Source organism: Artemia franciscana, chromosome 16 (genome assembly GCF_032884065.1).
Source record: "Artemia franciscana chromosome 16, ASM3288406v1, whole genome shotgun sequence".
Taxonomy (NCBI): Eukaryota; Metazoa; Arthropoda; class Branchiopoda; order Anostraca; family Artemiidae; genus Artemia; species Artemia franciscana.
In genome coordinates, this window is record NC_088878.1 from 21,587,092 (window position 1) to 21,601,910 (window position 14,819).

General features: G+C 35.7%; 1 protein-coding gene across 3 annotated transcripts in view; it reads right to left on the bottom strand.

Annotated features, from left to right (window-relative positions):
- Positions 1 to 6,444: 6,444 nt before the first annotated feature.
- LOC136037215 (HSPB1-associated protein 1 homolog) overlaps positions 6,445 to 14,819 on the bottom strand; it is a 51,283-nt gene continuing 42,908 nt past the window's right edge. For 2 of the 3 annotated variants that reach the window (XM_065719813.1, XM_065719812.1), the window contains 2 exons: positions 13,075 to 13,188; positions 8,187 to 8,868 (listed from right to left, as the gene is read on the bottom strand). In XM_065719813.1, the coding sequence (XP_065575885.1) occupies positions 8,365 to 8,868; positions 13,075 to 13,188 (618 nt within the window). In that variant the 3' untranslated portion in view covers positions 8,187 to 8,364. Of the gene's footprint in view, positions 6,638 to 8,186; positions 8,869 to 13,074; positions 13,189 to 14,819 lie in introns of those variants that run through there. The other variant, XM_065719814.1, reaches the window with a different exon arrangement.

Here is a 14,819-nt window from a genome sequence, read left to right on the forward strand (position 1 = left end):
TTGAATCTTTAATAGAAAAGGTTAATAGTGTAATGGCTCAACTTTATACATTCACTAGTCTTAGCCTTTGATCATTAAATGTGAGTAAAACTAATTTTGAGGCAGACCTAAGGTGAGATAGTCATAACTAAGGGATGAAAGATCGGATTGATTTTGGGTTCACGCGTGACGGGCATTGTCCACTGGACTTGTATGCAAACTGATGCATGTTCGAATTTGACTCACCGTACATGAAAAATGAAAACCAAATTTGCAAATTAACTTTGGAAGATTTATTCCTTATATGGAGAGTTGTCCCCTCCTCATTACTTTACTTTTTATGCTAAAGCTGTTAACACTTTTAAAAAAAAGTTTCCCATTCTAATTAAAAAGCCCCCGTTTTTCAGTAAACGCTGTTAAAAAAATTGGGACAAACAGTCAAACTTTAGCGTAAAGAGCAAGGTATTAAGGAGAGGGACACCTTTCATATATTAAGGGGCCAGCCCTCCCCCAAGCGGATATCTTCTTCGGTGAAATTTCATACAACGTAAAGTAACCCCCCCCCCGTCAAATTTCTCCCAGACATTTCCATCCTCAACGAGAATCCCCCTCTCTTTAAAATTGCTTGCGGGCGATTCAGCCTGGAAAATTCTCCTTAGCATTCTTTCATTTGAATAAGACTTCAATCTCTAATCGGTTTCTCAGTCACTCCAGAAATGCCCCCTTCCGTGGAAACTATTTCCCGGAAATCAAAATACGCGGAAAATAGCCCCCAGATAATTCCGCCGGAACATCACTACCTGAAAAATTGGCAGAAATCGTAATGCTTCCGGGCCGGCACTGATGTCTTCAATGATGTAGTGTTTGTCATTAAAATATTTATAACATTCAATGCCAATACTACTACTACTAACAACTCAACAAAGCATCCAACTGCCTGAGGCCCTTGGCAAATCTGGGCTATATATTTGCACATTAGAGGGGGGGAATAAAGTATAGAAGGTCTGCACACAAAAAGTGTTAGGTAAAATTATTCTGCATAATATGAAGCAAGAATTTTTTTCTGACTTCAAACTGTCCGAATACTTTACCCTTCACTCCCGCCCCCCCCTTATGTGGAAATATATAGCCCAAATTACATATTCCCATCTATTCTGTAACTTTTTTTATCTTGTCTTGCCCTAAGCTAAAAGAAACTAACGAAGACATCGGTTTGTTCTCGAGTTTTAAACAGCGTAAACTTGAGTGAGTTGCGCATAATAAACAAGTGCTAAAATTCCTTCCCCTACGGAAAATAAGAAAAAATCAAAACTCAAACAAAAATTCTCAAATTTAGAAAGCTTTATTTCTATGGGGTATTTTCCGGGAGGGGGCCTTTTCTGGGGGATATTTTCCGCGGGAAAGTAAACACCTAGAACTGTGAGGAGGATATCCCCTCCACAGTACCTCGCTCGTTATTTAGAATTAAAAAAAAAAATTACTCTAAGTTAACAAGCCTTGTGCTTCACTTGTTGTTCTTAAGGGACTGGGATGCAAAGTCATACTTTAGCATAAAGAGCCAAGTATTTAAGTTGGGGCATCCCCCACATCCCACCGCTGAAAATTACCCCAGAGAAAATTCACCTCCCCGAAAAATGTATGTTTGCTTCCCAATAACAAACGCTTTTTTTACGCTAAATTTTGACTTTTTTCTCGATTCTTTAAGAAAGACTTCACAAACATTGGCCGCTTAATTAGAATAAAAGCTTTGTCAAAGCAATAGAGACTTTTGTTTAAAGAGCAAGGGATTTAGAAGGGTGCAGGCCACTCACATATGAACTAAATTTTGTCTTTTTAAATGTTTTTCTGTATTTTCAGTTGAAAAAACTTATTTCTCTAAATTTTAATTTCTGATTGTTAATCAGATGATGCTAGAAATCTGGCTCTCTCAATCTGGTTTCAGGCACTATCCCCTGTCCCCACTCTGCACCCACCGACACTCTTTCATAACTAATGATTGTAAATAAAAAAAATTACTATTCTTATTAAACGGCCATTCTGTTTCAGAAGTCGCTCTTAAAAATTGGGAAAAAAAGTCAATACTTACGATTAATTAAAAGTATACTTATACTAAAATACACTATACTATAACCTTAACTATACTAAAATATATACGTGAGCTAATATACTAAAGTGTACGTAATAATTTCTGTTCATTTTAAGTTTTGATTTTGATCCTTACTTTCAGTTAAAAAACATTTTTTAAAATTTAATTTCTAATCGTTCTCAAATAATATCGGGAAATCTGGTTCTTCTCCATGAAACATTCCTTCCCCCACGAAAAAAGTCACCGTAGAAAGCTCTTTTCACGTAAAACCTACCCCCCCCCTCCAGGGAAATTCCCCCAAGACAATTCCATTCTAGCTGAAAATCCCACCCAGAAACTTTCTTGCGGACGATCTCAGGTGAAAAACGTTTCTTGCGCACTTTCATTTGAAAGAGACTTTAATTTATGATTGTTTTTAAAATCACACCGATAATCCCCTCCGAGAAAAGTTTCCCTACAAAAAGCCAGCAAAAGGGCATTGTCTAGTAAAGGTTTTTTTGGGAGAGAGGAGTACAAAAGAAACTTTAAAAACGCATTAAAAATGTGAAATTGATATCTACTCCATTATGATTTCAGGGTATATTTCTGGTCTACGCTGTTATTCTGAAAGTAAAAAATAACATTAAACCCCAAAATGAGCAGAATTTATTCCGTACAGGAGGGGGATTTCCCTTTCTTATCCACACCTCCACCTCAAGGTCAAAGAAACTTCGGACAGTGCTCATTAGATCAGAAATTGAGAGTTCTAGTCCTTTTTTTGGAGTCCAAAGGGATTGGAGACCTACCAGCTGCGTAGGGGTGATATTTTCCGAGGGGTTATAGTCTGTCTTTAATGTAAGGAGGATTTTCCGTGGGTGATTATTATCCGCGGGGTGTATTTTCTGGGGGGGGGGGGGGTAAACGCTGCCTAATGAAAAAGAACAAGGAAACATAAAAAAAAGACCGCTAATATGTTTAGATACTTCAAACGAGGCATACTCAATGCCGATAAAAACCTGAAAAGAACAGAAACATCTAACAATAAAAAAATAAATTATAACTAGTCAAGTGAAGAAGAGAAGGTGAAAATCAGAATTGCTCGTCAATAAAACTAAAAGTAATTAAAATCTAACCTGCATTAGGCTGGACTCTTATTACCTGGATGGGGCTGGAGTAGCTTATATACTTTTGATTTACTTTTTTGTGTGGGAATGGGAGCCAATTGTTTTTGGTTTTCTTTTTTTTTAACATTGTTTCTAGTTTTCTTATCTCTACTTGCACTGTTCTTGTTGTTCCATTCTTCTGGTTTCGTATTGCATTCGTTTTTATTCTTTTGTTGTACTAATATAAATGAATAAATAAATCTTAAAACGAGTTCAGCTAAAATTGAATATGCAAAAATAGCTTCAAAAAAAATTATTTTACTACTGTAGCATAAATGAAGCCCAAAACGAACAGAAACTAAACAAACAATCATAGCAAAACAAACACACGACATGTGCTAACATAAATGAACAAATAAACCTTAAAATGAATAAAGCTTTAAATATATGCAAATCAAAATTGAAACGAACAAAAATTAATTCAAAGAAGAGTCTGGGTACTCCTCTTTCCCTAACTGTAAAAGTCTAAAATCTACTGCGTCATTGGCGCTTTACTGAAAATGGTGCTTTATCACAAACATTTTCTTACGTACTTGTTACAACATTGAAAATAAAAAATGAAATTACAGTAAAATCGAATTTTGAACTGATTGGCTTTTCATCAGTTGACATCCTTATACATCAAATATTTAGTTCATTGGCAGATCCAGGGGGCACACGCCCCCCTGACGTTGTGGTGGATTTGTGGTTGGGACCGCGTGGTCTGGTATGGGTTGGGACGAATTTTTTTTTTTTAATTGGTTTTTAATAGTTGAGCTTTTAATAAGTTTTTGATTATTAAGACTGTTTCTTTTTGCAAAAAAATTTTGAAAAAAGGTTTCAGTTACTTATTGCGGTCTCTGTTAGATTTCATTAATGACGCATACCACCAAAAAGTATTTAACTAAATTTAGGTTTATCCAGGGAACCTGTCCGTATTACCACAAAAGCCAGCTGGGAGGCGAAAATCTTCATTTAGTAATAACGAGGAGGGGAAATTAAAAATCCTATCTTCTTCAGGCTGTCGTAATGATATTTCAGGATTGTGCTGTCAAAATGTGGCTGAAAAGCAAATTATTAATTTCTTCTTACTGTCAAAAATTTGTTCTCGAGTCTTGCTATGGCACTGAGGTGAAGAAATTGATATCAATACTTTTTTGGCTGTCTAATTGTTCTTTTGGGGGGGGGTGGTTTGCTTTTTTTGCGAAGCGGGGTGCTTTTACAACATTTTTTTTAGGGGATTTGCAAAACAGAAAGTAAATGTATGAGAAGTACAAAAATTATTAATTTAAATTTTGGATTTTTGGTGAGCAAATGGTGGCCTCCTTACTGCCTATTTTCATGTAATTAAAGCTCTGCATTATATGACATATCACCTCCTCTGTTCATCCTAAAAAAAATTAAAATAATGGCCAACCTCTTTAGAACTTTAATAGTGGTTTGTATAAGCATATACTTACAACTAAGTATATGTGTCAAAATACTCCTTCAAAAGTTAGAGTAATCATTTAAGAAGAATAGATTTTCGAAAAATTGTTTATAAAAGAAGGCAAATAATTACGTGTTTATTTTTTTTATCTAGCTGGTATAGATGGGTCTCTGAATTTTCAGTTTGAATCAGTGGAATGGCATCGATTTTGTTTCAAACATTTACTAACAAAATGTTGATAAAAAGTGGAACTTTACACAACTTGAGTTAACCACGGAAACGGAATGCAACTACAATATTAATTCAGAATTTCTCACCTTCTCAATACCAACCAGTCCAAAATATAGTTATGTTTTTGTATAGGGGTTGCATATATTTGTCCATAAAATTTTTTAAACTGCTTTATATACCGCTGAGGGTTCTTATACTTATGTGACAGGACTCTAGACTGACAGGACATCAGACCTCAGATTAAATTTACGACCATTTCCACAACCTACCTACGACACTTAATTGTCGAGGTTCCCTTTAAATTGCGGGTATGTCTTCGTTCGCAAGTTTACCGAAGCAACATATTATGCGCCCCTCCCTAAAGAAAATTCAAGATCCGCCACTGATTTAGTTTAACCCTATTTCTTCCCAAGACCGTTCACGATAAATTTAGTTTCACTACAAACAAGAATTTAGCTCCTGCCTCCTTTCCTAACTTTAAAAATCTAAAGCCTACTGCGTAATTGGCGCTTCACTGAAAGCAAATTATATTACAAATATTCTCTTTTCCAGTTATTGCAGCATTGAAATGAAAATACAAATTACACTATTCAAATTTTACTTATTCAATTTTATTTATTATATAAAAAAAAAAAAAATTTTCAATTTTATTCATTCAATTAGAATTAAACCTTTGGCCTCCTAATCAAACAGTTTGTGGTAACGAACTGTAGTAGGAGCGACGCGGCTCAATAGTAACCAAAACTCTAAAAAACAGAATTTTGATTTTTTCTCAATATTTCTCTCTTTGTCTTTAAATAGCAGGCCAGTTCGGGTTAAAATTTTTTATTTGATAATGTCCTGGTTAAACTGTTTATAACTAATATTGTAGAGATTGCTGTAAAATATCAACTCATATATATGGTGCATGATTTCACATCTGGACATGACTTGAGCAAAATCGTAAACCGTTGGACATCTATGAGGAGTAGATAAAAAAAAGCACCTCCCAAACCTACGCAAATGCCTGCTTGCAACCTCTAGATGCGCAATAGTCGATATAGGCTCTGAATAATGTGAACAAAATAGTAGCGTCCTATTAATAGATATAACTAAGATATAATTTAGATGCATAGTCAACGTCCAAATTAAACTATTTAAAACAGGCATTGTAAATATATAGCGCAATAAAAAAAGATACATACAAAGAAATTGTTTCTAAAAACCATAAAAGATATGGTCCAGACGAACTGAGATTTAGAGAACATTAGTTCCTAGACTTCAGAAAGTTTCTCCACCAGAAATTTCAATTTTCTCCGCCAATAATCAAGTTCCGCCAGAAATCAAATTCCGCCAGAAATTTTCTCCGCCTTCAAGTTTCTCCGCCAGAAATTTCAAGTAAAAAAAATATCAATCGTTGTTGCAACGAAAATAAAACTCAAAATCATTTACCGTTATCATTTTTTTAACTACCAAAACTATGTCTCCTTATTTAGAGATACGTTCGTCAAGTTGCCTTTTCAGAAATTCTTCAACAAAAATTTACCTGACATTTGAAGTCCCTTCCTGAGAATTTTTCGTGACACTCAGAAAGAGTCGTGCCTTCAATATCCGTTCCAACTATATATCTCTTCGAATCCTGACGTAGAATAAGAGGTGCGTAATTCTTTTTGTTATCTTTGCTCTTGCTTTGTTTTGGTTTCAAGGCCTTTGGAAGAGCATAGTTTTTCGAAGTATTAATGGTGATTTTTTCCATTGAATTGCACAAGCGAAACCAAAATTTCTATGATATCTAATATATCAACAATACTTCTGAAAAAAAAAAAAAATATGTTAGAAACTTGAAAATAGAACTAAAAAGGAAAGACTCAGCCCGGTAAAACAAATTCAAACTGACGAAAATTTTCGTAAGAATTCATTTTTTGACTTTCAAATATTGTGAAACGTGTCAAGCAATGGGAATGAGAAACGGCAGGTTGAGTGGCTATGTTCCTCCTTTTGTTCACGACAGCTGAATTACAGCCACGGATAAACCCAGCTTGAAGCTACAGATTACCCTTTATCCTACCCCCCTCCTTTACTTAAAGCACATAGAAACAACCCCATAGGTACAAGCAGAACAAGTAACAAATAATTTTGATGGCATTAGACGATTCAGCCTCTTAGGAGCACAATTTTCAATTAAAATAAAAAAAGGATTACCACCTTAAAAGGAAAACAAACAAACAAAAAAACACCACGATAGAGTCCGGCATTCGAACGTCTGACAAAGCGTACACGACGACCCTCAAGAAACTAGGACATTCGTAAGAGTAAAAAAAATCTAAAGGACAGGAAGTATTAGCGACCAAGAAAAACTATCCTTTTGCCTCCTATTCCGACTTTTTCTTTCACAGAAAATTAGGCGATGGGAGGGGGGATTCAAAAAAGGAAATATGGGTAATTTTTTGTAAGAATATTAACGTTTCGAGCCGGGAGCAGAGGGCCTGAGTGCATCTTTGCGCATTAAACTCACTAAGCCATCGCATGACAGGACCTGAACCTACAGGTCCTGTCATGCGATGGCTTAGTGAGTTTAATGCGCAAAGATGCACTCAGGCCCTCTGCTCCCGGCTCGAAACGTTAATATTCTTACAAAAAATTACCCATATTTCCTTTTTTGAATCCCCCCTCCCATCGCCACAAGAACACAAGTTCTTCACGGAAGAGGGGGTCAAGACCAGTTTGGAGTATATCGAGCATTTGAGAATTATTTGAAAGTCCACTTTTTAATTCCCATTTACTATGGACTGAGGTTCACTGTTGACCATATCTAACTACTGCTGCAACCATGATGACTAGCCACAATGATACCTAAACATTAAAAAAAGAGAAGACGAGACATGGAGATTTCTCAACAGTGCCACTATTTACTAGTTTGAAAATTCATTAAGCACAAAAAGAACATGCGTTATGTTATTGGAGGATACCCAAGATATGAAAAGCAAAATTCTAGCAAAGATAAGCCACGAGAAACCTTTAAGCAGATTTAAGACCTGGTCACGAGTCATGTGTGTTCATAATTTCCTATGATTTTCTTTCAATATATCAACCCAACGTTGCGCCAGTTTGAAAAATATTTTATTTGACAATTTTAGGGACAATGGACCAAGGAATAAAAAAAAAAAAAAAACAATACATCAGACCTAGCATTTGTATTATATGGGCTCTCTCCTATTTTGACAGACCTCTATTGAAATCACCCTGAGGCCTTAGTCTATCCTATCGCTGTCTATGGGATGAACAACTAATGATTTCCCGAATTTGTAATAGTACCTAATTTTAAAAAATCAAAGCACTTTGACCAAAGAACAAAAATCAGCTCTTTTTCGTAAATATATTGAAAATAATTTCTAAAACAATTCCTATAAAACAAGTTTGGTACCATACAAAATCCTTACGCGGTTTCCAAGTTAACCGCTTGGGAAACACGAAGGGTATGAATAGTCTGGGACTATACACAACACGATACAGGATATAAAGAATACAATATCAGCTGCTCAATGTAACTCAGAAGCTTTCACAAGCTCAAAAAGTTTTTCAGATATCAGCTCCACGACATCTGGATGTGTTACGGCTTTCGTAAACAACGTTGGCAACTCTAAATTATAGGCACTCTTTGTACTACCAACGTCAACTAGTAAGGAACCACTTGTTTCTGTATATGAAGCACTGGCATGACCCAAAGTACTTGACGTCCATTCATTCTTAGATACTATTAATGGAACCATTTTCATTAAATCCACACTTGACTCATTCACGATATCAAGCTTAGCTACTTTACACAGAGGTTTTGATTCCAAGTGATGATCGCTTTTATCTTCCAAGTTTGCAACAATATCCATAGTTCTCTGATTTCTATAAGACACTAGTGGCACTGGTTTTCCTTTCTTTAATAATACAGTTGGAAGTTGTGTTTTATAACAACTAGTTTCTAGAGTAGAGATCAATGCTGCTTTCAGTAGGTTAAACTGCTCTCCATCAGATTCAGTGAGAATATCTAACTAAAAATAAAAATATTTAATGAAAAATGTTTTTACTTTTTTATTTAGAAGACCTAAAATATAACATTCCATAAACTGTTAAAAATTTGGTGGTAAATAGAAAAAAAATAACGAAGACTTGAAACACCAAGTGACTCGTGTCTCGCCCTTAAGATTCCTTTTACAAAAAGACAGAAAAAGAAAAATTAGTCGCCGATTTTGGCATTCTCCATCAAATGACTAAATATTTTGGATGGTTTGGTTAATTATTTATTTAATTGATTACAAATCCTGAATATATCTTGCAAGGTAGTTGCCACAAACCAGGTAATAACACCCAAGTAAGTTCAGTGCTGAAGTGGCGCGGAGAAAGCTTAGAAAAACTAACTTTCAAGATATAGGTCACCGAGATCAGAAACAACTAGATTGACGTTGCCTAGGCAACAGAAAGTGTTGCAATCCTTTGTCGACTTTGCCAACAAATTTGCTGCTGGAGCAACGCTTTTGTCAGGAATACGACGAGAAAATATAAAAATGTTATATTGACTTTGCAACCAGTTTGACCTCAAATGTATATAAGTAATATACCCACGAAAGAATAACAGTTCAAAATAGGGATAAAACGTTTTAATCGACAGCGAACAGATATACAATTTTTAACTGGATATTTCGGACACATATACAGTGTTCATCATCAGCAGTAAAACCACTGCTGAAGATGTTGAGTTTTACTGCTGACGATGAACACTGTATATGTGTCCGAAATATCCAGTTAAAAATTGTATATCTGTTCACTGTCGATTAAAAGGTTTCATCCCTATTTTAAACTGTTATACTTTCGTCAAGAAAAGGCAGTGTGGTCTTCGAATATACCCTTATATTCATTGGAAATAAGATATTGACTTTGCAGCCAGATGAGCCTTAAATGTACATATTTTATGCACCCCTAAATACATCGGTAGCAAATAAAATGTGACATAAGTATCTAACCCCTTGATTAGGTTTTGTTTCTTTGCTATTTATTGCTTTTTGTAAAAACCACAGGAGAATTCGAGAAAAGAGTTAAAGATATTATATTGACTTTGCAGCCAGTTGAACTTATCATTTTGTGTCAACCCCTGGTCGACGAAGATAACCATGGTCTTATAGCCGAATCTTACTTTCAAGTTTCATATTCCCTAAGAATTTTAATCAAATTCTTTTGTTTACTGTGCAGGCTATTTTAAAACTGAAGTTGATAATCCCTCGGAACCTTTCAAATGGCACATCTACTGAAAGAGCATTTTATCGAGCCTAGTTGGTACTATAAAGCTATTCGTCACTTTCCATAATGACACTACTAAGGATAGAGACTGCTAGAGTAGAAATACACACCCCTTGTCCCTGAAGACGATCGTGGTCTGATTCCCGATCCTTAATTTAAACTCCCTCACTTGTATTTAAACTTTCTTTTTTATTATTTCAACATACATAGAATAGTTCAATTGCATATTTACTCTTTTTTAATATGGTCAATAAAATATTTGAAACATTTAATTCTTAGATTGGTACAAACTTATGTATTCTGAAATCTCCAAAACTTAATAGGTATAAAAACAATCGCACGATCTCTTAATACATTCAAGTGCCAAACCATTTTACATAACATTTCAGTCAAGACTGATAAGCTGGGTGTAGTTGCAGGAATTAAAACACTATTTTTACGGCTACACCCAAATGCATTTCAAACTTGAAATGTCACATTTGCACAAATAAATACAAAGTATTTTAAAAGAGTTTCCACGGCTTTGAAATTTGGTTGAACGGATTAGGAACGTCCTTCAGACTGAATATCAAGACACTGTGGGGTGTCGCATAGAGGCATTTTAGGAATCCCAAATGGCTTTATCCTCAAGAAATTACCCACGATAAATTGACTGACTTACATCCCATCCAGCCTTTTGCTTTTTCTTTTCCAAGTCAGAAATTGACAAAGCTTTCTTTATTGAGAGCTGGACCATCGCTCGCAAGCATCAACGGTCTCTCAAGTGGAAGTCCTTCACCTTCTATACACTGGAGGAGATTATTGCTCAGATTCTCACTAGTAGCACGTCTCAAATAATATGTTCTAAGATGTCGAGTAATAACTAGTTTTTGCTCCTTTGACCATTGCCAGATCCTTATTTGGAGCTCTTCCACCCCGGTATTGTTTGCGGTCTCTTAATATTCCAGAACAAAGTTAGATATCGGGACGTCTTCAACGAAAATTCCCCTACAGTAAGGATAAATTGCCTCTGTCAACAAGTACGTCATGTTTTGGCATTTAACGAAAAGCGTTCCGGGACAGCACCCTGGAACGTAGTTCGAAAGACATCGGCAACATTATTACACAAAGATGCAGCAAAAGAACTGGCTATGGTCGTCAAGACCTATATAAGGCACATCTCTCTCAGAGAACATCTCAAGTTTCTTCTCTGGTAGAGCATTTCCAGCTTGTGACTTGTTTTTGGTTGACGTCGATCCAGTGAATCCGAGCTGGCGTGGGTTTAGCCTAGTAGACGCGTTCATATTGTATTCCTTTTTGGCGGCGTTTTGAAGAAGAGTTTGAAACCCTCTTTGGCAGCTGAGTGTCTTTTAACATATTTTGCAGTAAAATGAGCTGTCACCGTCACTACTCTTGGCACACTACTCATGCACTATACGTTCAGTCCCGACTTCCCTACCAAACCAGTTTTCCAAAAATTTCGTCTTACCCTTCACTCAAAGTGAACTGAAAAAAGAACAGGTGTTGAATGGATTTAGAGAGCCTTTCATCAACTTATCTTAACTTAAGCTTTTGCTTCTTAAGTTTTGACGTCCCCTAAACTTATCGGTCTCAATTTGTAACCTCTACAGGCAACAACCAAGCACAAAAAGAAAAGAAAATGCTAGAAACATAGCTTAAGAATCTGGGCCAAATTGTCTATCTTCCGAACAGACAATTTGGGTGGATTCTCTGTGAACGGAGGCATATGAGCAGCTATGGGAGGATTATTTATCATTAGTGAACTTACCTTTTCTATCAGATTGAATATTCAACCTTCCGTTAGTTCACTAAATAGCTGAAAAAAGGCTAAAAAAAAATGAACAAAAAAGTGACCTTAGTGACAAATTCAATAAAAAAGTGACACGTCCTAAAAAGGTGACGAAAAGTGAAAAAAGGACAGCACCCAATCCCTGTATAGAGCTATTTGATTAAAAAAAAATCAAAGATTCCAACGGAGTTGTTTTAAAGAAAAAATTATAAAAAATATATACACAGTGGATCGTTTAAAGAGAGTAAATATATTTTTGAGAATATGAAATGGCGAAACTGATTTAATTTGAAAAACAACCTTAATTTGGGCAGTGTTGTAATGTTTTAGGCCAACGGTGCATCAAGAGATATTATTTGATTTTAACGATCCTTTTTCAAGCATGCTAAATGCACCAATAATCATCTTCGCTTCCTACACAAAATTGCAGGTTAAAAAGTTGGTCACCCTACAGATACTCCATTGGGTAGTCCATTGGGTAAATGGGTAGTCCATTTACCAACAAAGAACTTGTTTCACACAGCTAAATAGTCTGCTGTATTTTTCAAATTAACTCTTGCAGGGTCTTTTATTTAAAAATCGAGTAGTCGCAGAAAAGACAATTTGACACTTGTAAGAGGCGTTTGGCAGAAGAGGCACAGATGCTTGGCTTAAAAATATAGTTCTGTTCCTTTTTTGCTACTGAAACTTTGACAATTTAAACCTGCAAATGCTTGCAAATATTTGTAGGATTATTTTTCATAGAAAAATCAATCGCCTCGACCAGAAACTTCCGGCTTTTTCTTGATTTTTTTTTTTTTATTTAATTAATTGGCTCATGCTAATCCAGTTCTTGAAAATGAGGCTGGCTTTCACCAAAACCAAATCCTAATTTCTACTATGGTTTGAACATTTAGATCTTTTGATTCTTCAATTTTTTTTTAGATAAAATTAATTACTTTTCGCACATGATTTGCAAATATACAAAATGTATGAGTTTGTCAGTTGAAGTCGCTTCCAGTACAGCATGAAGAATGTACTCTCCACCCTAAATTTCATGTTACTGATTCTATAGCATATAAAAAGAATTTATAGTCTTTGGAGTCCAGCGCTTCGGTTCTTTTATAATTCGCTAGTTAAACTTTATAGCAGAAAGTCTGCACAGAGTTTTCAAAAAAAGAAGAAACTTTTTTACCTCATTGGGGTTCAAAATAAGGTTCTCTGCATTGCTGAAACTAACGTTTTGAGTGACAAAGCTTATAAGGGTCCTCACTATACTTTCTTTCACTCTTTCTTCTGAATCATTTACCTGAAACATAAAACTCGTATATTTAAAACAGTATATCTTTTCTTTTAAGTTGAGCTATTTTTTAACTGCATCTACATACACGGAATACAATCACTATTAGATTTTGCTCGACATATCCTTAATTAAATCTTCAAAATGTTAAGCACAGTTAGATTGGCCATGCACGTGTGTGTGTTGAGCCTAAACGACAAACAGACCATGATTTTTATAGCAAGAGAAGCATAAACAATAAAAAAAAAAATTCACAAAACACAGCTCATCCAAAGAACTATTACATAAGGTGTAATACAGATATGATACGCCAGTACATAGATGTCTTCCACACTCACTGTACCTAGCCCATCTCCGCCACTATTGATTCCTGTCTTCTCTTTCCAAATCAATTTTTCAATTCTGAACAAATGTATGCTAGAAACGGAGACATCCAGTTCAGCCACGACAGTTCAAAGCAGGACCGTGAAAGTAGAAACACTGAAAGAACACACTGGATGCAAAGAAACATTGCTATACAAGACTTGAAACTCTTGACAAAAAAGAACAGAGAACCTACTCGGCTGACTTCAACGCACAGGTTGAACCTCAAAAATCAAACAACATTAACGGTGTAAGGTTCAGTGTTGACGCACTAAAAGCCAATCAACTGTATTTTGAAGTAGTTTATTAAAAATGAAACTGTAAATTCTACAACAACTACGACAACCTTCTCCTCAACACACAAAAACACAGTAAATCTACGTGCTAGACAAACCATCGAAGAAAGAAGTAACAACGAGTAAGATCACCTCTTTCTGATCAGGGGCCTATCTGCTCCAGACCAGCTCGATATAGAAAGAATACTTACTAGTATACTCTAAAATGCAACTGGGGAATTTAAAAAGAATAGCTTGATAGCTGGCGACTGCAACTTGCCCACCATCCACTCGAGAGAAGGCATTCCATTTGAACTCTCCTAGATAAACAGAGATTTTCCAAACCCTTTTTCTGAGTGCGATCATGAACTGGTTCTGCCTCAGATGGTTGAAAAGTAAACCAGGCTTTAACTCTTCCAGAGACAAAACCTCCTGTATTTAAAATTCCTTAAACACAAAAAACGGTTACAAAGCACAATGTATCATCCGTCTTTGGGTCAAAGCCATCACTTTGTAATTAAAGTAAATTTAACCTTTTACAATATCACAAACGAATATACTACAGAAGATAATCAGAGGAGAACTGAGTGGTGAGAACTGGGGATTGCTGCTCCTGGTGGATGTAGATCGACAACGGATCGGTTTTCAAGAAGAGATTACACCGATTGAGAGAGCACACATCTACTGTGCCAGCCGAAAACACTCTTATACAATGCCCTTCAGATATGTTGAGAACGAATGAAAAAAGCAGGTACCGGAACAAGACACGTAATAAAAAATTATTACTACAAAGGAGTTTATTGAAATTAACTACAAGATCTTAATACAAGAGTTCATTCAAATTTCGAGTCCAAGCTTGCCGATGATAGCAAAAGAAACCCTAGATGGTTCTGGAACTATTGTTCTAGTAAATATGATAGTGGAGGCTCGATGAAGAATCTGAAGAAATCCGATGGCTCATAAGTTACCGGCCAGCAAGAACTTGCTGAACTCGTCACTCAG